The sequence below is a fragment of the Barbus barbus genome (assembly GCF_936440315.1).
Source record: "Barbus barbus genome assembly, chromosome: 43".
NCBI classification, from domain to species: Eukaryota; Metazoa; Chordata; class Actinopteri; order Cypriniformes; family Cyprinidae; genus Barbus; species Barbus barbus.
The window spans coordinates 21007719-21034508 of NC_136721.1; the positions used below are offsets into that span (position 1 = coordinate 21007719).

At 35.0% G+C, this 26790-nt stretch overlaps 1 protein-coding gene across 1 annotated transcript in view; it reads left to right on the forward strand.

Annotated features, from left to right (window-relative positions):
* Window positions 1–282: 282 nt before the first annotated feature.
* LOC306862368 (tyrosine-protein phosphatase non-receptor type 13-like) overlaps window positions 283–26790 on the forward strand; it is a 70989-nt gene continuing 44481 nt past the window's right edge. Inside the window, exons 1-7 of the mRNA XM_079405137.1 lie at window positions 283–644; window positions 10902–11021; window positions 18400–18575; window positions 19250–19315; window positions 19617–19802; window positions 21655–21748; window positions 25998–26552. Coding sequence (XP_079261263.1) covers window positions 10907–11021; window positions 18400–18575; window positions 19250–19315; window positions 19617–19802; window positions 21655–21748; window positions 25998–26552 — 1192 coding nt within the window. The 5' untranslated portion in view covers window positions 283–644; window positions 10902–10906. The remainder of the gene's footprint in view (window positions 645–10901; window positions 11022–18399; window positions 18576–19249; window positions 19316–19616; window positions 19803–21654; window positions 21749–25997; window positions 26553–26790) is intronic.

Here is a 26790-nt window from a genome sequence, read left to right on the forward strand (position 1 = left end):
ATGAGATTGCATCATATTTCAAAGTTTAAAGGGGTAAGTTTAATGGAAACCTGCACGCAAACACGCAAGTTTCTTCTTCAGAGGTCTGGATGCGTGGTCACCGTGGACTGAGCCTCACTGTAACAACTTTTCGAGTTATTCTCCTCCCAGTTGAGGAGAGTTTCTATAGGGACGCTTCGTGTTGTTGGTGTGACGGTTCCTGCTCCGGTGGAAAGTAACCAATGAGCGGCAGGAGTGTGGGTGTCTGGTTACTCCCTCTCTCCAGCGAGCAGGAGGGCTCACAGACGCAGAGAGAGATCTGAACCTCTCGGGCTGGAAGGGTGACTCGGCTTCCCAAAGGAACCAAAGACGCGCTGTCCGTTTTCAGCCGCGTTAAGATCATCAGTTTACGTGCAGGGTGCACGTTTTTACGCATTATTCTTTAAAGAGAAACCAAGGAGTGCGGGTTACTTTTTTTTTTTTTTTTAAATGGAGATCATGGACCTTACGGTCGAAGTAGTTCTTATGAAGTAAAACCTGTTGCCAGTTCGACTCGAGCTGGTTTTCCATTTCAGGTTTGCTGGTGGATGTGATGCTGGACACTTGTTTGCGCACTGGCTGGTAGTTGGAGCGAAATTTGAAGTTGTAGGCCACTTATTTGAGAGGTAAGTTTATGTTTTAACATCAATGCTTTCTTGAGTTTGATGCTGCTGCTTGCAAAGTTTACCAGCGTTTATATTGGTCTATAAACCGCGCAAGTAGCTTTGCGCTGGCCATGAGGCACCAGGCTTTGGATTAGGAGAGCTTTGTGTATATTCGAGCAAAAATGCGACTTTTATTCGAGATTTATCATCACAGACTACAGAAAATTCCACGAAGGCGTAATGTATGTAAAATATAAGCCCTGCAATTACAAAATTTGTAAAATGTTGCAGTGTTTGGATGGTGGAGCAATTGGAAGAAACCGCAGGTGTTTAACTTGTATCTGATGAAGTACACTTGAGCCATAGATTTGTGCCTTTAACATATAGTTTTAGTCAGTAATATTGAAATGAACGACTTTTGTTTGTTTATTTGGTAGAATTATTGAGGATATGTCACTGTTTTGGCTCCTTTTTGTAGCATGACCATCAAACCATCACATTACAGGTCTAGTGAACCCTTTAATGGGGAATTTTTAGTTATAAAAGTTAAAAAGAACGTGGTCTTAACACAAAAGATTCAAACTAACACTAAAGCGCAATGCATTTGCTGACTTCCCTATACATGTAAACACCATAGTACATGAATGTGGTAATGAAAGAGAGTTTTAAAATATTAATATTGTGATGTCCAGGCCTAGTTTTGTGCTGCTGCTTGTCAGCATTTCAATGGATTATTACCTGACATAAAAATCCCAATCTCAATAAAATCACTTTTATCAAATCCGGTAATCACAAATGACCTGAAAGTAACGTAAAAAGTGCCATTTCAGGACCAAAATACCATTACCAAGCTATGTTACCACCACAGTACCTTTTAGAAGATTGTACTTTGTTTTTTATATCCTAATGACTACATCATCAGTTTGAGAAACCTCTCATCCTCAGATCCACTTCGGCTCGCCAAAGCTGTCATTTGAGAGCTGAAACTTGTCATTTTTAGTCTGTTTATATCTCACGATGCCACTCCTGATCTAATGGCAGGAGAAACGGTCTCTTTCCAGCATAAACATGAGCAGTTCTTATGAAATTGCACCGTGTGGTTTGCAGTTCACAGCATTAGCAGTAAAAGAGAAGCTTCTTGCACAGAGGAATGTGCCTGACAGTGAGGGTGTCTGATTCATCCAGTTATAGGGGCCAATACGAGTTCTTGTTTTCTTTTGTGCGGTGGTCCGAAGGTTTGTTTTATCCTCCACGCCGAGCTCAATGGATCTTTTGTTTCAGGTCTCCATCGCAGTTCATGCATTTTGGGCGCTGCTTACATCTGGGTTGTGCGAATCTTGCTCTGTAATCTTGCCTACAGAAAGGTCTCAAAGTTCATTCGTGCAGGACAGGAGATGGTTCATACTTTGACAGTTCAAGTTTCAGTTTTAGCCTGTGTTTTGAGCACTTTGTTTTAGAGCGAAATTGGATGGATGTGAAAGTAGGCCGACGGTGAAAGTGGTTTACCTAGGTCCAGTGGATGAGGTCACCTTTGGCTGTCTGAATCCAGCTGCTATGTATTTTGGTGAGCTATGAGTCTGTCAGATGGATTATGGTGCTTATTATGTGATGTAACAGCCATTTGGATGGTGCATCTGACAGGTGACTTCAGGGTAAGAAAGGACGCAAGTGCTGGTTTGCCTGCTTATAATACGTTTGTGTGAATGTTTATTCCGTTTCCTAACATTTGGCTGAACGGGAAGCTTCTGTAGGCGACTTTGAGAAAGTGTCACAACAATCTCGTTTGTCATCTGGTTTCACAAAAAGAATAACATAAGTTTCAAGTTATTTTAAGCAGCTTTGTGTCCACTGGTTTTTCCACTTGTGCTCTAAGTAGATCTTTCTCGCTAGATTGCGAAACGAGTTGAACGGAAGTCTCAGTTTTGATGGCTGCCTGGATCAAACCCCACCCTCACACCTTTGATGCTAATTCTGCTCCTTCAGCGTGTTATTTTGTTCTGGCCTGTCTCCACTGAGGAAATTCCATCTCTGCTGAACCGCAGTTCAGTGCACTTTTACACGCCAGGCGCACAGAGCTCAGGTTTTTAGTTTGGCTAAATTCAGTCATCTGTGTGAGGTGTTTTTCTGAACACCACTTTGGAAAGTGCATTTGCACTCTGTTTTGTGCTTATTCTGAGAAAATGCTTTTAAAAGCATTTTCTTCGTTATGTTCTTCCGACAGATTTAGGTTCTGAGTCAGCGCTGATGCATATTTTTAATGATGTCTTGGGATAAATGGATTCTTGAGCACAGAAATAAAGGTTTAAATGTTTTATAGAATGATACACTACTGTTCAAAAGTTTGGGGTCGGTAGTTTAAAAAAAAAAATTCAACAAGGATGCATTAAATTGATCAAAATTTAGATTTTTCTTACAAAATATTTCAATTTCAAATATATGCTGTTCTTTTGAATGTCATATTCATCAAAGAATCCTGAAAAAAGTCAGTTTCCACACAAATATTAAGCAGTACAACTGTTTTCAATATTAGAATGATTTCTGAAGGATCATGTGACACTGAAGACTGGTGTAATGATGCTGAAAATTCAGCTTGCATCACAAGAATAAATTGTTTTAAAATATATTCACATAGAAAATGGTTATTCTAAATTGTAATAATATTTCACAATATTACTGATTTTACTGTATTTTTTAATCAAGTAAATGCAGCCTTGGTGAGCATAGTAGACTTCTTTAAAAAAAAAAAAAATAATAAAAAAAATCTTACAGACTCCAACTTTTTTCAAATGTTTGATTTGACACAAATAGCTAGACTTTTACTTTTGTGTTAACATAATACAAAGGTGATGTGGGTGGTTGCCAGGATGTTCCTCTGTTGTCGCTAGAGTTAATTTTCTTTTCTTGTGTTGCGGTAAACAAGGCGTGCAAAGTAAGCTTTAAAATAAAAACATTCATCCTGTTTTGGGATTGTAGCTTTTTTTCCTCCTGGATGCTTCACATATTTTGGGTTTTTAAAGGATGGAAACTTATTGAAAGCTGGTATAATGTGCATTCTACCAGTATATTCAAGTCAAACCGGGCTGTTGTCCCGGGCACAGTGTGTAGTATCTTTGGCCTAGGCTCAACACATGGCGGACATCAGTGCATCTGACCCAGAGAAACAGCCGCAAGTGGGCAGTTTTATTCCGGAGGCCTCTGGTTTTTCTCTAGAACTCTACTTTAGAGTCTTAATTACTGATCACACCATTGGGAGAAGAAAAAAAGGCTGTAGAAGCCACCCACCCACACTGATCTGGGATCAGAGCCGCCCTATGTGAATTGCAAACCGTACCATTATAAAATGGATTGCAAAACCGACATTAAATCAGAATTATGGGGAGGATCTAGCAAACACTGAACGTAGAAATGGTTTTGGCATTGAAATAGATTGGGAAGGGTGGAAGTATTTTTTTCTTTTTCTTTTTTTGCAATGATTTTGCTAGTGATGGTGAAATTCTCAATGATTTTAAAGTGCTTTAGTCATTGAGTTTCCTGAAAATGGTCATTAGAATTGTTTCCTAATTTAACAGCATCGGATTTAACTTTAAGTGGGTTTTAGAGCTGGATTTAACAGCATCATGTGACACTGAAGACTGGTGTAATGATGCTGAAAATTCAGCTTGCATCACAAGAATAAATTATGTTTTAAAATATATTCAAATAGAAAATGGTTATTCTAAATTGTAATAATATTTCACAATATTACTGATTTTACTGTATTTTTTAATCAAGTAAATGCAGCCTTGGTGAGCATAGTAGACTTCTTAAAAAAAAAAAAAAAAAATAATAAAAAAAATCTTACAGACTCCAACTTTTTTCAAATGTTTGATTTGACACAAATAGCTAGACTTTTACTTTTGTGTTAACATAATACAAAGGTGATGTGGGTGGTTGCCAGGATGTTCCTCTGTTGTCGCTAGAGTTAATTTTCTTTTCTTGTGTTGCGGTAAACAAGGCATGCAAAGTAAGCTTTAAAATGATGTGGGTGGGAACAGGAATGCAAAAATGGAAAAAGTATAAAACAAACATGAATTAAACAACATTTATTATAAACACCAAACTTTAACAAATTTTATGTTGGAAAATAAATAAACTTAGGTTTGCATACTTCACTCATTCGGTACAAATCCAAATGTGTGCGCTTTGCACGTTTCATTTGCTTGCATTATAAGTCGATGCAAATTATGTAAAATGATGCATGTTTCAGATGATAAAAACGTGACATTGCGGTAGATTATTATTTTTACACTGTTATTTTTAACTAATTTTTTACTATTTTACTTCATTTAAAATACTGGTGATGCTCATGAAGGAAAGAAAAAGAGAAAAGGAAGAGTTGTTTGGTGTAATTCTGGTCCCCATAGAAACCTTGTTATTAGTAAAAATGGAAGGAAGTTAAGTAGTAAGGGCCAGGGACGAGGGTAGAAAACTCACTGAGCAACAAACAATTATGATGAACTTGCACAAGCAAAGTGGTGGAATAGGAAGAGAGAAAAGAAGATCAGGGACTGGGTTAATCTTTCAGCCAAGCAGTGACTCATCCAGGGTAAAACGGAGTTCTACCTTGTAAAAGTGTTTTGTTTTTGCTGCTGAAAATATGCACTGATTCATCATGGTGCAGTAATCTGGTCCTTCCAGTCACATGTGCAACTGCTGACAGAAGTCTACTGTTCTCATCTGGCTTTAGAGTAGCATGTTGTCAAAGATTATGGTACAATACAATGGTAAAGTTGACTTTTTAAAGTGGTTCTCGGTTTTGCTCAGATTCCATAGTTTAGTTTTGAAATCAAGTAGCGGCCCAATACATAAAGCATTGGTCTCAAACTCAATTCCTGGAGGGCCACAGGTCTGCACAGCTTTGCTACAACCCTAATCAAACACACCTGATCCAGCTAATCAAGGTCTTCAGGATCACTAGAAACTTCCAAGCAGGTATGAGTTGGAGCTAAACTATTTTGGAGCTGGATTGAGCTGTGGCCCTCTAGGAATTGAGTTTGAGACCACTGACATAAAGGGTTAATTGTTTGGAACTAAAGAACTGTTCCTTAAAGTCAAATGTTATGTAGCTGCATATATATACATATATATATATATATATATATATATATATATATATATATATATATATATATATATATATATATATATATATATATATACACATATATATATATATATATATATATATATATATATATATATATATATATATATATATATATATATATATATATATATATATATATATACACACATATATATATATATATATATATATATATAACATTTTAGTTATTACAGTATATAAATACATATTTTGATAATTATATAATATTTATGTAATATTTTATATAATATATATTAACTAGGGATGTAGCTATTCACTCAACTCAGGATTCGATTTGATTCATGATTTTGATTTCAAGATTCGATTCGATTTTTCTTTTTTTTTAACAAAATGAGATTTTAAGACAAATTCTGAATTAAATGTGTCCTTTTATTATTGCTTGGACAAAATGCTGCACGTTTCTTTGTGAAATTGAAATATAACACTAAGTATTAATTATTTGTTTTATATTTATCATTTATACGTTTATAAGGTCTTATCAGTGATGCATGAATTTATGCTGAAGTATTAGTTTGACTGGATTCACAGTGTTGATGTCAACAAAATGTGCATATTTTAGTCTAATAATTATTAATGGGATTTAATTTATGTGAGATTATTTTTTGGTTGGGTGCATTTTATTGTTTGTTTTTTGACATCGTTTGAGACCTGTGTGCCATTTTTGGGTCGTGACCCACCAGTTGAGAACTACTGTTTTAAAGCTGAAATGTGAAGAATTTAATTGAAGGAAGCATTGTTGCATCCTGTGTTATGTCATATAAGTTTTTAGGTCTCAGTGATCTGCTTTTGGAAACTCTGCATATGAGGCTTGGCTCTAAAGTTTTCCTTATTTTAAAAGAGATTGAGTAAGAGGGAAAGAGAGATGTAACGGGATCCAGCAAAGGATTCTGGGAGTTTGGGTGTTTTTTGCTGGCAAAAGCCTCTCCGAGAATGATTTTCAGCTCAGTTTACTGGCATCTGGCTGTTTTTAGAATCACAGATGATTTAACTGGGTCCAACCACAGTTTAATGTTATGAGAAAATTAAACATCCGTTGAAAACTGTTAGCCCATGCTTCTGTTTTAATTTGACTGCTTCTAGAGTTTTATTCTTGAATCTGCATTCTGCCAAGTTCTGCAACAAAATGGAAAATACTGAGATGATGACTCCCATCTCAGACATTTATGGGAAAAACAGAGTCTCATCTGGAAGATGACTTAAAACAAGTGCCCTTCTTCTATCTCATTAACCCCCTGTCTCTCTGCGCTCTGATCTGTAGGTGGGTGTGCAAGACCAGGAAAGTCTCCTCTGGGTGAAGGGTTTCGCCCTCGTGAAATATCACGTTTCAAAGATTAATCCTGGTTACTCTGACCAGGAAAACCCTGACCACGCTTATTGTTTGTGTTTCCTCAGCTCCCTCGGCACTCTGGGAATAACTTGGCCCGAGTCTACTATCCATTGCAGCTCTTCTTTCAGTACTGTCTAGTTTAAGGTCTTTACGCTTCATGTCTCACCTCATTTCTGCTGCATTGCTTCATATTTTAAAAGATCTATTGACCATTTATGGAAACTAATGAGCAGCTTAGTATATAAACAGAAGCATGTACATAGCAATCATAATACATATTCAATATGGTGGGATGCAGTATTAGTTAAATGAAACCAACATTTATTATTATTATTATAATTGTTATTGTTATTAACTTGACCAAAGTTAATAATGGACATCAGGGAAACATGTTTAAAATGAGGCTTAGTATTACAGAAGTAAGTTGAGGTATTTGGTTGTGTGTCAAACACTGTAAAAACAGGCTTTTCTTCCTTCTCTAGAAACATTTTCCCCAGACATGCAAGATTTCTTCTTAAAGTGATTACATACCGATATAACCCAAATGCAGTCTGAAGCGGTTCAGTGCTGCTTGATGCTTTTTAGCATGTTTAGAAATAAATGTCATCATGCATAATGACTGGGAAAAGAAACATCCAAAATTTGCATAGTGAAATAAACAAACATTCGGATGCGAGAGCTCCCAGGATTGTTGGGAATAGATTTCTAGTGTACTGCATGCTGTGTGGTATATACTGGATGCTGCATGCAGTATGTAAGACATTGTTCACACATGACTAAGTTGCGTGCATAATTTAACACGCACAATACATAGTTAATTCTAATTTTGTGTAAAAATGTATTAATTGTTTGGTCATTAGAGTCAAACTGCACTGTTAAAGGTCGCACGTTAAAGGAATATTCTGCATTCAGTATAAAATAAGTTCAATTGACAGCATTAGTGACAATGTTGAGTAACACAAGAAAATCATTTGAAATCAAAGCTATGGCGAGGCGTTTCGATTGAGAACAATTTTGTGTAGCATTGTGTTATTCATCTGGATTTTTATAGTTAACTAAAACTAAAAACTAATCATAAAAAAACCCTTTTGAAATAAAACATTTTACCTGAAAAATATTCAAAATACATTTAAAAATATATAAAAATGTTCAGGTTGTCGTTAAGGCTACATTTCACATTTTCTTTTCAATTTGATGTACTAAAATAACTAAAACTGAAATAAAACTTCAAACTATATAGACATTACAAACTAATAATAAATGACAAACACACAGGTAAATTACTAAAACTCAAATTAAAATGAAAACAAAATATTAAAACATTATTTCAAACTATAATTGTATGTTAGTGATTTAAAAATAACATTGGTTCACATGAATATTATTTTCATCTTGTGACTATATATTTTGAAACACTGTGTACTTTAATGTTTCTCTTCCATTGTAAGTGCGTCACTGTAGATTTGTATTTTTTGTATTTTTTTTTAAATAAGGGACAAGTGGAAGTTCTTTTTTGTGGTAATCCACATTATGCCACAAGTGTTGTCAATTGAGCTGAACCTGTTCTAAACACGAAGTATTCCTTTAAAGGGAAATCAAATTCAAGTATTCCTTGTCATGGGAGTATTCAATGCAAACTGAAAATTTGCATGCTGTGCAAAGTACTACTTAGGTAGTTTCCTATTCTGAATTTTATGCATTTGGATGAAACCTTTTATCCAGAGTGACTATTGTTGTATTTGATCAGTTCATGCATTCCCTGGGAATCAAACCCATGACCTTGGCTTTGCTCTACTGGATTGAATATAGCCCATATTCTCACACTTGTTCTGTCCTTTTCCCCTGTGTCTGAGCGTACCGGTGGGAATGACCCAGTGCTCCGCAGCACCCTGAGAGACGGGACAAACATTCCACTCGCTGGCTGCGCTGGAATAACAAAAGCTGAGAAAAACAATCTGCATATGACAGCCCCCATAGTAAGGGCTAATGAGGCATACGGGAGGGAGCTCACTTTCCTCCCCTCGTATCCCTCTTTCAGAGAGTCTCTCATCCCTAGTGAGCATTCCTGCATAAATATGTGCTTATCTGTGGCGCTTTCTCTCGTATGTGGAATGACCTGCTCTCGCTGCTGGGGCCTTGAGTATTTTAGATGGACGCTGATTGCCATGTATTTATTTTAGTGCATTCTTGATGGGTTTTGGTTTGCAGAAAAACAAGATTTTTACAGGTTTGGTGGTGGGGGTTAAAATATATAATATTTAATATATAATATTTATGTGAAATTATAATTTTATAATGAAATAAAAACATAATTTATATAAGTATTATAATATAAACTATATGTGTGTGTGTGTGTGTGTATGTATGTATGTATGTGTGTATATATATATATATATATATATATATATATATATATATATATATATATATATATATATATATATATATATATATATATATATATATATATATAACCAATTTATACAATATGTATATACAGTTTATATATTTGTTTAATTTTTAGAATTCAATTATATGCATTTATAATAAAAAAATAATAATATTTTTATTTTCTTATAAAAATATAAATTGTTGTTATTATTTTTATTATTATAAGTAAATAAAAAAAAAAATGGACAAATGTTTATGATCCCCAAACTTGACAGAAGTCACAAATGTGCTCTGATGACAGTCCCCTCTGATGTGCCATACGCTAACTGAAAAGTCTGACTCCACAGTTCAATTGAAATGTGACACATAAGTATTTAGGTAGCCCCACGTAAAAGGTAATCCCTTAAACCCTGAGTTTCCCCTGTCTCTCTTGCCTCACAGTATGCTGGGATTTCCAGGGGTTTACGGCTCTTTGTAACTACAGCTGTGGCAGCAGTGCAGAGGTTTGGACATAATAACGAATAATTTCACTGCAAGGAGTGTAACTGACCCCACCCTGACAATTAGACCTGACGGGACATGAACGGCTTCGCTTGTTTTGTAATGACGTTATGGCAAATGTTGGACAGTTTGAATCAGCTGGACAATTTCAGGAGGAGTTTTTATTTTCAAAATTGTATTTAAAATGAAATGAATCACAGGTTTCTCCTCATCTAAGTTGTGTGGTATTCTGTGGAGATCTCGCAGTGACAAACATATGATTCAGCTTCCTGAGGTTAACAGTATGACATTATGCAAGCTTCAGGAGAGAGGATGAATGAACGGCTCTTCCTGGAAGATCACATGCACACAAGCACGAATCGCAGTACTTTGTTGATTCTTTTTCTACATCAATTTCTGTACTTATGTTTGAAGTATATAATTTCTGCGGCACCAAATGTATATTCATATACCAGTATTTATAGCTTACTTTCATTCAAACAAACCATTAAAATCTTGATGTATAAAATCATGCCTTACCCAAAGCGAGGCATTGCAATTTTTGGAGGATTTAAAAACAGAAATGTTAAGCTTATAATTTTATAAAACCTGTTTAAATCATTTTTACATTCGTTGTGGAGTTTTGTTTTTTGTTTTTTATAATAATGTTGTCTCATTCATTCGTGTTATTATAGTGAAGTAAAACTAAATGCTAAATAAAACAAATTTACCTGAAATGTATTAAAATATAAATAAAAAAAATATATAATAAATATTAAATATATTTCAGCTAGTCACTCAGGTTACATTTATCATCTTCATTTAGTTTAACTTGATGTACTAAAATAACTAAAACTGAAATGAAAATTAATTGACTGTAAGAATAATATCGTTGTGTTTTGTGACCCCACAGGCAGCATGCATGTGTCTCTGGCTGAGGCGCTGCAGGTGAGGGGAGGGCCACTGCAGGAGGAGGAGGTCTGGGCCGTCCTGAACCAGAGCGCAGAGAGTCTGCATGAACTCCTTCGCAGAGGTAAACCGCCGTCCTGACTCGCAGTGCAGTGATAACTCCCACATCTCTCAAGAGTACCCAGCCACGCTGGCTCAGAACATGAGGCCTTGGGATGGCCGAGGCAATCAGAGACCTTGGATAGCAGTCTGATATCTTTGGAGTGCAGAAGAAGATTTGTTGATGAAGCATTTCCAAAGTATTTAGCGATCTGCTCCAAATGAAAGTTTTTGCAACTGAAACCGACTATCTGGCTTCCTTTGGTTACAATGTAAGCCATAAAGTTACATAAATGCGGTGTAAATGCCAGTCGTCCAAAACTGAAGGAGTAAAAGGCTGAAATAAATACAAATAGCTGAAATAAATATTTGTAATAATAATTATAATATTTATTTCTACTTATTTAATAAAAAATCATAAAAGATTGTATATTTGCCATTGAAATCAATGAGTTGTAATTGTGAGTGGAGTCTCCTATAGAGCATGCAGTGTGAATTCTGCAGGTTTGAAGACTTTTTGTGTGTGTGTGTGTGTTTGTAATAAAACAATCATCTATGACCTCTCCAGAACCTGGTAGTTTCAGTTGCCAAGTAACATGCAGCGAATGCTGATTTATTGTGAATATGCTGAAAAATCTGACCTTGTGTGTTCCAAACCACCAGTGCGGTGCCATTCAGATTGGTTTTGTAGTCTTGCAGAGTATTTTTCTTAATAGATTGTGGAATTTTGGAGATTTACATTCCTTTTTTGTCTCTCTAATACATTCCGCTCTCTTTCTGTCTGAATTTTTCCTCGTTCACCTGGTTTCTCTGGTTTGGTCAGCCTGTAGCAGTTTTGGTTTTCTTCAACTTGAATTTTTGTAGTTATTTCCTAATTGTATTCCTTCTTGTCATTAAAACTTGCTAAATGTACAAAATGTCCCAGTTTGACATTTCAGAAGGTAACCAGTATTGTTTTCGTTTGCGCTCTACAGTTAGCCTGTTGACTTCCAATAGAGGAATTTAATGAACTAACCTTGTGCTTGTGTGTGACGAATATAAAAATTTACCACGGTGGCCACATTTTCCACCAAAATGCCTATTATATATTACATGCTTCTACAATAGCTAAAATATGCTATCTGCTTTGATAAGCATTATAGAAGTGCACCAAGAACACCTTAGCATCCACAAATGTGCTAAAACACTCAAGACATTATTAATGTGCTAAAACACAGAAACTGCATAGCAATGGGTTAAAACACTTGGGACATTTTTTTAAGATACATAGCAATGCTCTAAAACCCTCAGGACACATTAGTAACTAAGGACCTTAGCATAACAAGGGGCTAAACACTAAGAATACCACATAGCAATTTGCTAAAAACAATCAACACCCTTTTGCAGCATAGTACTGCATTAAACACAAAAAACACAATAGCAACCTTGCTAGCAACTTGCTAAAAACAGTTGAGACACTTTAGCAACTGCATAGCAATGCGCTAAACACTAAGAACACCTTAACAATCACATAGTAATTTTCTAAACACAATCAACAGACTATAGCAACTGCATAGCACTGTGTTAACACAAAGAACACTTTAGCAACATTGTTAGCAACTTGCTAAAAACAGTTGAGACACTTTAGCAACTGTATAGTGATGTGCTAAACTTTAGGAGAACCTTATCAACCAAATACAAATTCCTTAAACACAACTTCAACCGCATAGACAACAATCACTCATTTTCCCCCCCAAAATGTAAAAATCTAGCCATTTGTAGTTAAATCCTGTCGTAGACCTAATTGTATATCTGTCATTTGTTTTGGGTGACTGTGGCTGATAGGGTTAGCATAGTGTTTTGTAGCAATAACCAGAATACATTTGGCATTTTGGTTGAAACTTTAGTTATCGTGACGATTTTTGAAAAGGAAGCTAAACTGGCAGGGATTGTTTGAAATGAAAAACAAGAAACTGAAGTTATATCTGTCTTTATGTGAATTCCTTGTGACAAAAAAAACAAAAAAAACTTTTCCCTCAGACCACAGCTATGTCACACTTCCCATGCAGTTACCTCACAAAATATTGTTTTTGTTTTGTCCCTTTCTTACAAACAATTCAAAGCCATTACACATTTCCGCTGTGACATTATCAGTACATTCAGAAGGATTCCTTTGTAAGGTGGTTATTCAGTCAGCATGTGCGCGCTTAGCATTGTCTTCCACCAATTCACTCCTGTTTAAGAGTGATTAGAATAAATCTCCGGCCTCCTCAAAAGCTGTCAGTGGACCAAAAATGGCACCTATCAGTCTGATTCAAAGAAGTGAGCTTGTGCGGCTAACACTTTGGTGAAATTTATGAGAAGGCTTACTCAGCCTTATGTCCGTCTGATGTCTCTCTGAATGACTGTGTGGGCTAGTGTTGTGTGTCACCGCTGTGAACAAAAGCTTCTTTATTGTCCCACAGTCCGGTTACCCCAAGAGCAGTTTGGTGGGCAGTTTGCGGCGTTTGAGATGATGCCAGCTCCTCTCGACTGATATCTGCTGCCGTTCACGCACAGATCTTGGGACTCTTGACAAGTCTTTCTCTCAGTCAGGGGACAATTCTGGTTCTGTCAGCATCGCAGACAGTCGTTGCCCCTCTGTATTCTGCAGACCTGGCTAATAGCCAGTAGGGTTTGAAGCGCAATTAGGCCCCTTGTCTTCAGGGTCGAGGAGGACGATGATGATAAAGATGTAGCCACTTCGGCATGCACTCTCAGGGGGAACGAGGACTCTCCTCGTCTCACAGTAGCTTGTTATCTGACCTTGAGTTGCTCTGGGTGAAAACTTGCTGGCAAAGATCCCTCTTGACAAAGTTTGCAGAAATTCTGGGCCCTGGACGGGAGTCATGGGACGTGACTTGAGCAAGTCAGCAAAATTACTTCATTTATTTGGAAACTCTGAGCACTTAGTTGTGAAGTTCTGAGCTTGCTTTTTATAGCATGCGATTTTAATTTAAAGGTGATGCTTGCGTTTTCTTAATTTTCCTATTCCAGTCCAGTGTGCAGAAGGCTGATGCTTGATTTATTAGTAAAGAGATGAGATTTCCAACTTCTGAAATAAAATATACATGCAGTAATGTAGTTAATTAAAACAGATTACTGGATTACCTCTGTTTCAGTTTCATATAATTGTTTATTAATTTGTCAATATTTATATGTTCATAAATTTGATTTTTTTTTTAATATAGAAAAGTATGAGTTTAAAAAAAAAATTCTTGCCACATTTTCAATTTCCTAAATACCAAGATCAAAGATGGGTTTTTTTTTTTTTTTCATCTGTATTGCCCCAGGTGATACAAATCAAAACCATTTATAATTTTTTTTTTTTTTCTTTTTTCTTTTAATACGTAGCCATATTTTTGAAGGTTGTTTAGCATGATATAAATAATGCAAACGTTTCCACTGCTTCTTGCACTTTAAAAATAGGTATTTAGGTCATTGGTTATGCAGTAATCTTAAACATTTAAAATAAAAAGATAGTGACTAAATAAACAGGCGCCCAAGTCAGTAGACACATGTTTGATGCTGTGTTTTCACTTGATCTTATGTAATAAGAAGTTTGCTTATTATTCATGGCATGTGTTCCTATATCTAATTTCATGTTGTTTTCTCCTCCTTAGTAGAATTTGTGATGCTATTTTTGGCTGTGACCTCATTGGGCTCATGAACGGCAGTAGATGACCGGGCTAGTCTCTGATGGGACAGATAAAACCTTATCAGATATGCCCGTTCTGAGATATTTCCAACTGTGTGTCAGCTTCCCTCCATTAACAACTACTGTAGATGATAGTAGAAAAATGGGTATGCTACCTGTATAGGTTAACAGGGAAAGTATTTTAATAAAGATGCTGGAGTAGCTACTGTGCTGGAGGCAAAACATGAGTGTGCACTGCTAGATGTTCACAAAGAGGTCCAACCATGGTCAGACAGTTTCCACAGGAAACGTGTGTTTACTTTGGGAATTCCAGTACTTTATAGCATCGCTGCTTGAACTTTTTTCATTAGTTTTAGTTTAAACACTTTCTGACTTTTAATAACGTTTCTGCTAATTTGTTAATGTGTTTATTTGTATTAGAGGCTTTACTCGTCCTGGCTACTGACGTGAATGTTACCAATGCCAAAAAAGGCATTGAACAGACTTTCATTACTGTTCAAAAGTGTTGGGTTTATTTTATTTATTCATTTTTTTTTCAATGCATTGAAACTTACTTATGCTCACCTAGGCTGCATTTATTTGATCAAAAATACAGTAAAACAGTAATATTGTGAAATATTATTGCGATTTTAAAAGAACTCTTGTTAACACTTTACAATAAGGGTACATGAATAATCATGTACTAATGCCTAAATTAATACTTAATTCATCACATGCTAATGATTATTAAAGGAGTTAATTAATTATGTTTATGACAAAGCTGAAGATGTCAAATGCTCAAATTATGATGGTATTAAATTATTTAAATTAAATTACTTTCAAAGTCAGAGTATTTCTTATTCCTTCTTAAAGAGGCTGTTTGATTTAGTTTACCAATAAATGTTAATTAATACATTAATTATCAAACATGTACTAACATGTAGTGTTGTCACGATACTGGAATTTCTAACTTCGATACGATACCTTGAAAAATATCGATACTCGATACCATTTTCGATACCACGGAGAAAAAAACTGCCACAATATTAAGGGGGTAATTTTTTAAATTTAAAGATAAATGTAACAAGTCGAGAACATGCGGTATATTTTATATGAACAAAAAAATGTCTTGAGGTACTGCATTTGTTGATTTATTTATTAATCTTTTATTAATCTTAGTTAAATGTTAATTGAAACTAACGTTTACTAATACATGTACTAATTAAAATCCAAAGTTCTATTTGTTGATATTCTCATTTGCTTCATAACTAAAATATTTCCAGATATAGGGCCCTATGAAATCCGTTTTATTTTTCCCCAAATTCCATTAAAATGTTTTCTACATTCAATTTTTTCCATTTTAATTTTTCTGGATTCCGTTTTTTTCCGTTTGAATTTTTCTGGACTCTTTTTTTTTTAATGGTCAAATTATATGCTATTAATCTAAAAGCATGTCTAATTGATTAAAATCATGAAAATGATACAATTTAACATTTAATTTATTAAAAGTGTAACAAAAATTACACGTTTAGGGCCGTATGAAATGTTTTATTTTTTTCTCACCTTATGTTTTATTGTTACCAAATTCTGTGTTTTAGCATGTCTATTATTTGAATGCATACAAACCATTTTTATTTATTCTTACAGTAGCCTTATGAAATGTGTTTTCCCCCTCAGAAATTCTGTGTTGTGTATTTAAATTTTACTGGATATCAGATGAAGGCATAAAATTTTAATTCATTTATATTTGAATTAATGAAAATTAAACATTTACATTTTTGGCAAATGAAGGGGATTCACTATTAAAATTTAAATATTTTGTGATTATTTATTTAAAAAAAATTAACAGTAGTAGTAAGTAGTAGTATTATGTACATTCTACTAAATAATAGTAATATAGCCCATTTCTGGCACACGGTCTTTAATAGGCTGTTAAACCAAACTTTTATTTTGACGGGTTGCCGTGAATACTTCTAAAGTTCTGTCTGTGTATGATATGATGCTAGTTTTACTCAAATTAAATGGTAAAATGCTCGTAAAGTGCCTTTCAGATCAGTTCTGGAGATATTGTTGATGTATTTATGTCCTCATTGAGACGGCAGACGCTGAAATCACCGCGAGCGCCACATTAAACAAAACCGCAGGTGCAGCACATTCACACAGAGACGCGCAGAACATGCAGGATTCATATTTAAATCGACTTTTGCAGCTTAATATTTACAGATACTAGTCCATATCGCGATTTGATTTAAGTGTATGACCTACTTTTGATTAATTCATCCAAACGTTGACAAATTCCGTGACATTCCGCGTTAAACTGCAAATTATGTTTTTATGACTGGATTCTGTGGCGTTCTCTGCAGCGCGGAGATCATAGATCCCTACAGATAGCGCTCCTGCTGTGTTCTTTAACAACCAGAGCAGTCATCTTTCTATTCACTTCACTTTTGCTATTTAACCAGAGCGAAGGAGACGAGTGCGGTCACGTGTGGTGCTTGTCCACGCGCCTTTGGAGAGAAGTGAAAGTGACAGCTCGGCTAGTATCGGTGTATCGATACTTCGGGAAATTAATATTGGTACCGTTCAGATATTTCAGTATCGATATTTATCGAAATATCGATATTTTTGACAACACTACTAACATGTAGTTAAGGCTGCCGTTATTCATGCATGAGTCCATATGACTCCAGTCGTAGTTAAGGATAGCTCTTCGTTAGTTCATAATTAGTTAACTCCTTTAATAATCATTAGTATGTAATGAATTAAGCATTAATTTAGGCATTAGTTCATGATTATTCATGTAACCTTATTGTAAATTGTTACCTAACTCTTTTCTATTTGAATATATTTTAAAATGTAATTTGCTGCTCAAGGAACATTTAATGCTATTATCAATTTTGCAAACAGTTGTGCTGCTTAATATTTCTGTGAAAAAAAAATTAATAATACAAAATAATAATTTTTTCCAGGATTTTTTGAGATTGTTCTTGTTTTTGGGTTTACATGACATGAAACAATGAAAAGAAGTTTCTCAAAAGCAATTCCACTTTTCCACTGAATCTTCATTCGGAATAGATTAATTATTTCTGTACAGCTGTTCCATCCATAACCGCAGGGCCATGTTCTGAATGGCAAAGGATCCATTGTTTTCCATCTGCAGCACAAAAGAAGGGAAAAAAACATCAAAAGGAACAATGTCCTGTCATACAGAATCATCTTTTTGAGAGAGATCCCAGGGGCCTCGTATTTCAAGGAAATTGTGCTCATTCACAGAATAATGTAGCTCTTTATTACACATCTTTGTCCGGATGAAAAGAATTTGATTTCCACCACTAAATCTCCATAGATCCTGAAATGTGTGTGCAGTCAGATCGTGCTGTACTCGTGTCGAGGAAATGTTCTTTGGCCAAGGCCTTTAACTTGTCTAGTAACTTGTGTAGTAACTTTCCCACGCTTTAGCATCAGGACTTGCAGTGTCTTAGAATTTCCTCTCTTCACTTTACAAAACAGAGCCTAGCCAATGTTGGAAACTTGGCTGTTTTCATTGCTATGTACTTAAATGCCAAAGGAACATTTTATTTCTGAACTTCATAAGACATTAAACTTAAATTACAAGTATCTTTTTTTTAATTAAATTTTTTATTTTTATTTAATAAATTTTTTCAGAATTTGATTAAGATTCAGGCCATGTTCTAAGAATTGCACTTTGTGGTAATAGTGCATTTTTATAATGTTTTTTTTTACCTAGGTTCGACAGATCCAGCTGCGTTGGGTTTTATCATCTCTCCATGGTCGCTGCTGCTCATGCCTTCTGGAAACATCTCTTTCACGGATGAAAATGTCACACAGAAGGATCTGCGGGCTTTCACTCCTCCAGAGATGCTGGAGGGTCTCAACCTCTCCTCGCTTTCTGATATGGAAAAGGTACCTTTTGGATCGTGAAATGCATGTGTTGGGCTTGTTGTTGTTTTTTTTCCCATGGCTTCTGGTACCAATTTTCATGACAAATAGTGAATGCTTTTATTAAAGCAGGACTTATTTTTGTTTTTTAAAGAACCCTTTTATTAGTGAGTTTCAGAACTGTCTTCCAGATGTTTTTTTTATTTCATTTCTGCAGTCATGTGAATATTAGAGAAAAGTGAAAATTAAAATCACTTTTTCATTGTCGACCAAAAAAGGAAAACGACTATTTCATTTACACTTTACACATGCGTTTAAGTCATTTTGACAGTACGCTTCTGTGTACATATGGCATTCTTATAAAGAAATAGATACACCACCACCGCAGTCTCAAGATATGATTATTTGCAGAGAAGTCAAAGGATCTTGTGCGTTCTTTGGCAGACTCTTGGATATTTTGTTCCCAAAGCTATTCTTTAGCAGGGGGAACAGACAGAAGAACTAGACAGGGAAGAAAAACAAAACTATGCCGATGTACTATATGTGAAGTTTGATACTGATTAACGCCTAAAACATACTCTGGGTAGCAAATGCCTCTGAAGACAAGTTTGTGTGCAGCAATGTGGTTGTCAGTTTTATTATGTGGGCTAAAATGTTCCATTGTTACATGTCGTCTCTGTTTGCTTTTCAACTTTTAGATGCACATGTATTCACTTGGCATGACGTTGTTTTGGGGTGCAGACTATGAGATTCCACAGAGCCAGGTGGTACTTTGATATTTAATTCCTATTAATGTACTTCATTTAATGTAAATAAAAATGATTTAGAATAGTTCAAATTGAATTGAAGATTTTAACCCACTATTGGTATGTACTGTGTATTTTCTACTTCTTGTTAGCAACATACTAACCTCAATCTAAGAGTCTCTAATGTTTCATTCTTCTATCCCATTGCAACATAATTTGAAATTGAGTAAATATTTGTATCCCCTTGTAGCAAATATAGATTCTAGATAATTCATCAACTTCTTGTGTCTTTTTACTGAGCTCTATTTGTGTTTTTTAGCCAATGAAACTAGGAAAACATCTGAACAGCGTACTGCTCAACATGTGTGATGACTCCACGCTCACCCGACTCTCCGTACGATCGGCTCTGGACACCTGCAGCGCTCACATCCGTAACTCCAACTGTGACCCTTCATTTTCATACATCAGGAAGCTGGTGAGGCTCGTTCTTGGCAGTCTCTCTCAGGTACATATCTATGTATTTCTTTCAACATTTTGTTAGCTATTTCAACAATTTTTGGTTCATTTTTATTTATGAGTATAAGAAGAAATGACTTAAGGTTCAGCAACTAAATAAAGAACCACTTTGATTCATTCAGTGAATTAGTGAGTCGTTAGAATGATTTAAACCTGAAAAATAGTACAGTAGTCATGTTATTGTTTTCTGTTGCTAACACAATTTTATATTAGTGACAGTATTTTACTTTTTTTTTAAAGCTCATTATAAGCTTTACAATTTTATATATAATATATATTTTATATTATAAGCATTATATATTTTAAAAAATATATTTAATTTTTTAAATTTATTTATTTTGTTTATTTTATTTTATTTTTTTATTTTGTGTTTTGTTTTTGGTTTGTTTGGTTTTGGAATCAGCTTTAATTCATAACCAGTCCTCGATTCCCACCTCTAACTTTGTTAGTTGATCACTAATGTTTCAAGCACTAATGATTCGGCACTAACAATATGTGTGAACATACTGTTCCTATTAACTGACTTGCCTGCACAGTCCAGCCCTATAAAACAGCTTTCAATTAACAGTCTTTCCTGTGCTTGTTTTCTCGTGTTTGATGTCACATCCTGTTCCTCAGCTGCACACTCCCCAGTAGTTTAATTGCACAGCGATACAGAAAAAGCATATTGCTCGGAACAGACGTGTTTCTGGTCTTATTTTCTGCTCTGTGTGTCTTTTTCCGCACTGGGGAGGTGAATGTGAAGTGGTCCAGTAGGGATGCTGTCTTCTAATTACTGTTGATTTATCCTGTGAGTGGCTGCTTGGGTTTGTTCTCCTGTGAGCAGCCCTCCTGAGATTGTTTTTCTCAGTCTACATGTTTTCCATTATGTTTGTTTTTCTTCCTCTGGCAAACACAATTTAGTTAAAAACTTTATTCAAAATATGTTTTGACTTGGTTTAACAAGCATAGATCAAGCTTTCTTTAAGTCCTTTAATGGTATGTGAAATCCATTTCCCCAACACACCATTTTTATTTTTTCCCAAAGTCTGTTTTAATTTTTCAGCATCTTTCCAGTGTATGATGATGATGATGATAATAATAATAATAATATTAATTAGTAATTAACATTTTATCTTTTTTTTTTTTTTTAGCTTATACCATTTCATAAGTAAACTACCGCCTTAATGGGGGTGAGGATACGTGATGATGATAATAATAATAAAAAAATATTATGATTTAATAATAATAATAATAATAATAGTATTATTATTCAACATTTCTTATTTTTTTGTAGCTTATACGGTTTGGGTGGCTTGTAGAGAGAATTTCATAAAGTAAACTACCGCTCATTAAGGTTGCATTTATCAAAAATACAGTAAAAACTGTAATAATGTGAAATATTATTACAATTTAGAATAACTGTTTTCTATTTGAATATATTTTAAAATGTAATTTATTCCTGTGATGCAAAGCTGAATTTTCAGCATCATTACTCCAGCCTTTAGTGTCACATGATCCTTCAGAAATCAGTCTAATATGCTGATCTGCTGCTCAAGAAATAGATAAAAAAAATTATCAGTTTGGAAACCAGCTGTACGCTTAATGTTTTTGTGGAAATTGATAACTTATTATTATTATTAATATTTATATTGTATTAAATCAAATATAAATATTATAATGAGTAAAAAGTATTACATTCTTTTGGAAAAAAATAAAAATCTCACTGACCCACACTTTTGAGTAGTTACTGCACAAGAGAAAAGAAATTCAGTATAATTTGCTTTCTCTTAATGTCATATTTTGATAAAAGTGAATGGCTGATTTTTTTCTTTCTCATCTTTGTTCATGTGTTTGTTTAGCTGGATGGTCTGTTATCTCAAAGTGAAAGGGAGTCACTTCCAGAGAGAAGCAAAGAGATTCGTGAACGTCTGCGAGGAAAAGGCCTTCCAGCAGGTAATACACACCAAATCCCTTATGAATATAAATGCATCTATTGCTTATTATATAAGAAAATGAAGATGGGGTTCCATCCCCAGGTTATTAAACATGTACACATTTGCTTTCTACTTCTCTATTGCTTTCACCCACACACACATGCACACCCAAACACACAGACATGTCAATACACGCACACGCTCCTGATCTTCCAGTCGTCTTTTGCGTCAACCACACAGTTGGAGTTGCTGTTAATAAATTATGATATTTTTAATCACAGCTCATGCTTTCTCCACTTTCTAATAATCTCTGACTGATTGTTTTAATACCGTGAAGGCCTGTGCTTCACGCTGACTCATCTCACAGCATTTATTATCCAGTTAAGAGGAAGTGATTCAGAAAGTAAACAAAGCAGGGCTTGGTTCTGACATGACGTGGCTTTGGCCCTTCAGGAGCTGCTGCTTATCAGAACAGAAGGATAAAAGATCCTCCCTGCCACAAGAGACAAGCCAGAACAGCACCAGCACTAGAAGTGCCAATCTGAAAGTAAAGATTGGTGGAGAAATGTCCAGATAATCTTGATAGCAGATAGAAAGTTCTGAAGAATTTTGTGGAATTGATATATTTATTTTTAGATAAATAGTGGTTCTGGGGAAATTTGTTTTCCAAAATGATTTTATGATATTGTCACAATGTGCAGATTGTGTGTTATGTTTTAAAAAATACTAGCATACAGCAAAGTGTATGTATATAATATGAGCTTTCTAATTCAAAGAATTATATAGAAATAGATTTAATGAAAGATTAAGAAAGATTTAATAAAAAATGTATTATGGTGATAAGAAATGTTTCTTGAGCATCAAATCATCATATTAGAATGATTTCTGAAGGATCATGTGACACTAAAGGCTGGAGTAATGATGCTGAAAATTCAGCTTTGCATCACAATGAATAAAATGGTAAAATATATTATTAAATAAGAAAATAATAATAAGTAATAATATTTTAAAAATAATATAAATGAATAATAATGTATTAAATAATATTGCACATTTTTGTTATTTTAGTAATATTTTGTAAAATATATAAAAAATTATTAAAGTACTGCCATTTAAAAAATAAATAAATAAAATTTTACCAATTTTGAATGAAACACAGGGAAAAAACAAGGTTTTTCAAAAATAAAATATATATATATTTTTTTTTACAATTGGTTGCTTGTAAATTTCACAGTTTATTACAAAGACAGCATGCAAGTCCTTGACTTAAACTTAAAATTTCATTTCAAAATGGTATGTAGTACATAAGTATGCAGTAAGGCAGTATGTTCTAATTTTGAACATAGTTTCATTGTAGCCTTCACTAACATCTCTTGGCCTTCTCTTTCACTCTCTGTCTGTTTTTCTCGTCTCTCCTTCTGACTTTTTATGCTTTATAGTTTAATGATGTGCCAAATAACTTTTTTCTCCTTTTCTTGTCATCTTTTCTCTCCCCTTCTTCTGTTCCTCTCCCAACTTTCCAAATCCCTCATTGCTTTCACTCTCCATCTATCTTCTGTCTGTCTCTCACTCCTTCTCGTCCTCTCTTTGTGCATAGACAAGAGTTTGAAACTAATCTAGACAAGCACATCACCACAAACCAAAACCAGAGCATTTCATTTTGGAAAATATGACCAAATCTTCCCAGTGGTTTCAGCGGTGCTGCAGCACAAACACGACCGGACGGTTATGTAACTGAGGGTTTTTTTTTACTGTGTGTTCTGTAGGGTGTTGTTTTCATGCTGTTGTCTCTGGCCACACATCAGGGTCATGATGTGAGAAAACAAGCCAGTCTGGATGGTGACTCACTTCACGCTGGTTTATTTTTGGCTTTACAGATGTCATGAAACCTCAGCAGTAAAGTAATAACTGTGGTCTTGGACTGTGTCATTGTTCTCATTTTGCAAATGGAATGTTTGTTGACGTTATCGGAGTATACGTGCTCACACTAGCAGTATCTTCAGGAGAAAAGAACATGCAGCAATGCTAATCTTGCTTAGCTAATACATAACAGCACTGTAGCACAACTGCATTGTATCTGTTTAAGGTTGGTCAAAGAGTATACTAGTTTGAATTTCAGTGTGTGTTTCCTTATATAGCTTTTGAGAGTACTATGCACTGTTTTTGCAAGTAAAAGCACTACTAGCCTGAGGCAGTTAACATTGTGCTATTACTAGCCACAACTGGTTTGGTGGCAATTTTCTGGTTTAGTTTTAGGTAATGTTTAGCCTGTTTGCACCTTAACAGATTAGCGTAATTTCTTTGGCGTATAATGTGCTACAACAGCACTATTTGCAAATAAACGAATATCATTCTTAATTAGCATAACTACTGCCGCATCACATTGAACCATAATGTTTATGCAGGGGATGGTCATTTTATGATCGTTTATCTATCCTGTTAAAGAAAAAAGTGGCAAAAGACAAATAAATAAATAAATAAATAAATAATATTAAATAATATATTTATATATATATATATTATATTATATTTAATATCATGTGTATATATACATTTATTATTATTATTATTATTATTATTATCATTATCATTTATATATTTTATTTTAAGTAGGCATGAAATGAATTCCCCATATTTATCTGTTTTCTAAATACATTTTATAGACCATTTCAAATCCATGCATGTTTCTTTTTGTTTCTCTATTATTATTATTGATGTTGTTGTTTATTTATTTCCTCCCTATTGTTTAATTTACATTTTCAAAACTGGATTTTCTGGTGAAAACGACTGACTTCTTTCTGATGACGTATACAGGACTTCTCCAGCCATTTAGTTTAAATCCTGTCCCTGAAATCTCGCATTCATCTTCTCTTTTGAATGCAACTCCCACGTCTCGACATCCAATCAACAATCGATGGATAGAACAAAGTCCATGTCCTACATTTTTTATTTTTTTGATAATGTGCTATGCTAGAAATACGGAAGTAACAAGACCCACGAGATGTTGAACTAAATAAGACTCTTGTATCTAATTTTCAGACAGTTTTATATTCTGTTTGGTGACTGTTGTCCTTCAGCGGCACGGGTTTTGAAGTGTCTAGGTCAGTGTGTAATGACTTTAGCATGCCTTTCTTCGTTAACCACTTGAAATCACCCCAGCTCCGTCTTTGCTCCTACGATATACTAAGCTTTTTATGAAACATGAGAAAACTCTCGTTGAGTCATTCAAAGCTCAAACAGTTCTTTAAGAGAGAACCATCTGGAACATCCATGTCTTCCTGATTGACAGGGCTGGAATTGGCTAACGAGCGTGTCGCTGGAAGCTCGGGGTGAAATCAGAGAGGAGCTCATAACCACTAGAAGACCACCATTGTTCCTTCTGTTCTTTCAGCCAATTTGGACCCATTTTAATCTTTCATTGACAAATGTGATCCAATAAAAATCCTCAGCAAGACAGCAAGGGTTCCACATTTAATTATGCTCTTCAATAGATTCTTATTTGTCTTTGTAAGTTTATGTATAGTTAACCTTTACAACCAATTAGGTTGTAGTCCTATATAGCCAGACTTTTCATTGTCACAAGTCTGGACATTGTTGATTACTATGGCCAAGAACCACCCAGACATGTAAAATACCAATAACCCCAATAATAAATGTAGGGTGACTCTTACAAAACGGGTCAAATAAAAAATGTTCCAGTCATGTTTCACAAAAATATGTAATTTGCATAAAATAAAGCCAGTTGACTATCAATTGAGCACATTTTTATTTGTCATTACCGTAATGGTAAGAACAATGTATACAGTTTTTATTTATTTATTTATTTTTTTTTATTTTTTTTAAATGTTTAAATTTTTTAAAATATATTTTTGTACTACTTTGATGCTGATTTTAGGTATAGAAGTAAGTGTATAAAATCATTACTGTTTTACATAATGAGAATCATAAAGGTAATTAAAATAGATGTAAAATTCCTGAACACCTAAGGGTAAATTAAAAAAAAAAAAAAATGATTAAATTGATCAAAAGTGACAGTAAAGACATTCATAATGTTACAAAAGATACAATTTTTCAAAACATTTTTCTGAATCCTAAAAATGGTTTCACAAAAATATTTAGCAGCTTCAAGATTGGTCAACATTGATATTAGTAAGAAATGTTTCCTGATCAGCAAATTAACATATTAAAATATTTTCTGAAGGATAATGCATCTTTATTCTTTTGCAAGTTCTTGATATTTAACACTTTTTTTTCTCTCTTCCAATTAGGCCGTAGTGCCGCCCATCGTGTGCTGGAGCGTTACAGAGCCCGAACCCAGGAGCAGGACAACCTGAACCGTGGACTCAGTCGCTCTATGGGCTCTCTTCCCATCCAGGACCTTGTCAGAGCAGACCAGGGTCTCAGTCCATACCCCCCTTCAGAGTACCACGCTGGGTCTGAATCCTCTGCCGAACTCTACCACCAACGCCAACAACAACAGCTGCAACAGCGCAGCCGACCCTTGGAGGTGAACCAGCATTCACACCCCCATCAGAGAAACAAAAATTGGGCCTCCTCAGCAGACCTGGCCTGCCTCGACCCGGATATGCTCCGCTTCGGGGCCCTGGAAGACGCCCGCAGGGGCAGCAGCGCCCTGAGCACGGCCGGTCGACACAAGTCATCTTCCAAGTCCAGGGACTCCCGGTATGCAGACTTTGGCAGCCTAGATGTCAGAAAGGCCCATCACCATTCGAGCCAGTCCGTCAGTTCGGCATTCAACAGTGCTTACGACCGCATCAGAGAGAAGCACAAGAAACTGCAAGCGCTCAAACAGGCCATGGATGGTGAGTACTACTGATACTGAGTTACTTGTATGTTCTCTTAGTGAAGCTGAGGTGATGTAGTCTTATATAACCTTATTTTCTTACAATCGCTGAAGTCTGCACATTGTAGATTAGTATGGAACTGTCCGTTTTCAGGAATGTAATATGACCAGTCACTGTTTGGGGTGAGATTATTTGAAATAGTTGATTCCACAATAATAAACAGTGTGTGAATCTCAAGAAACCTGTCAGTAAAATG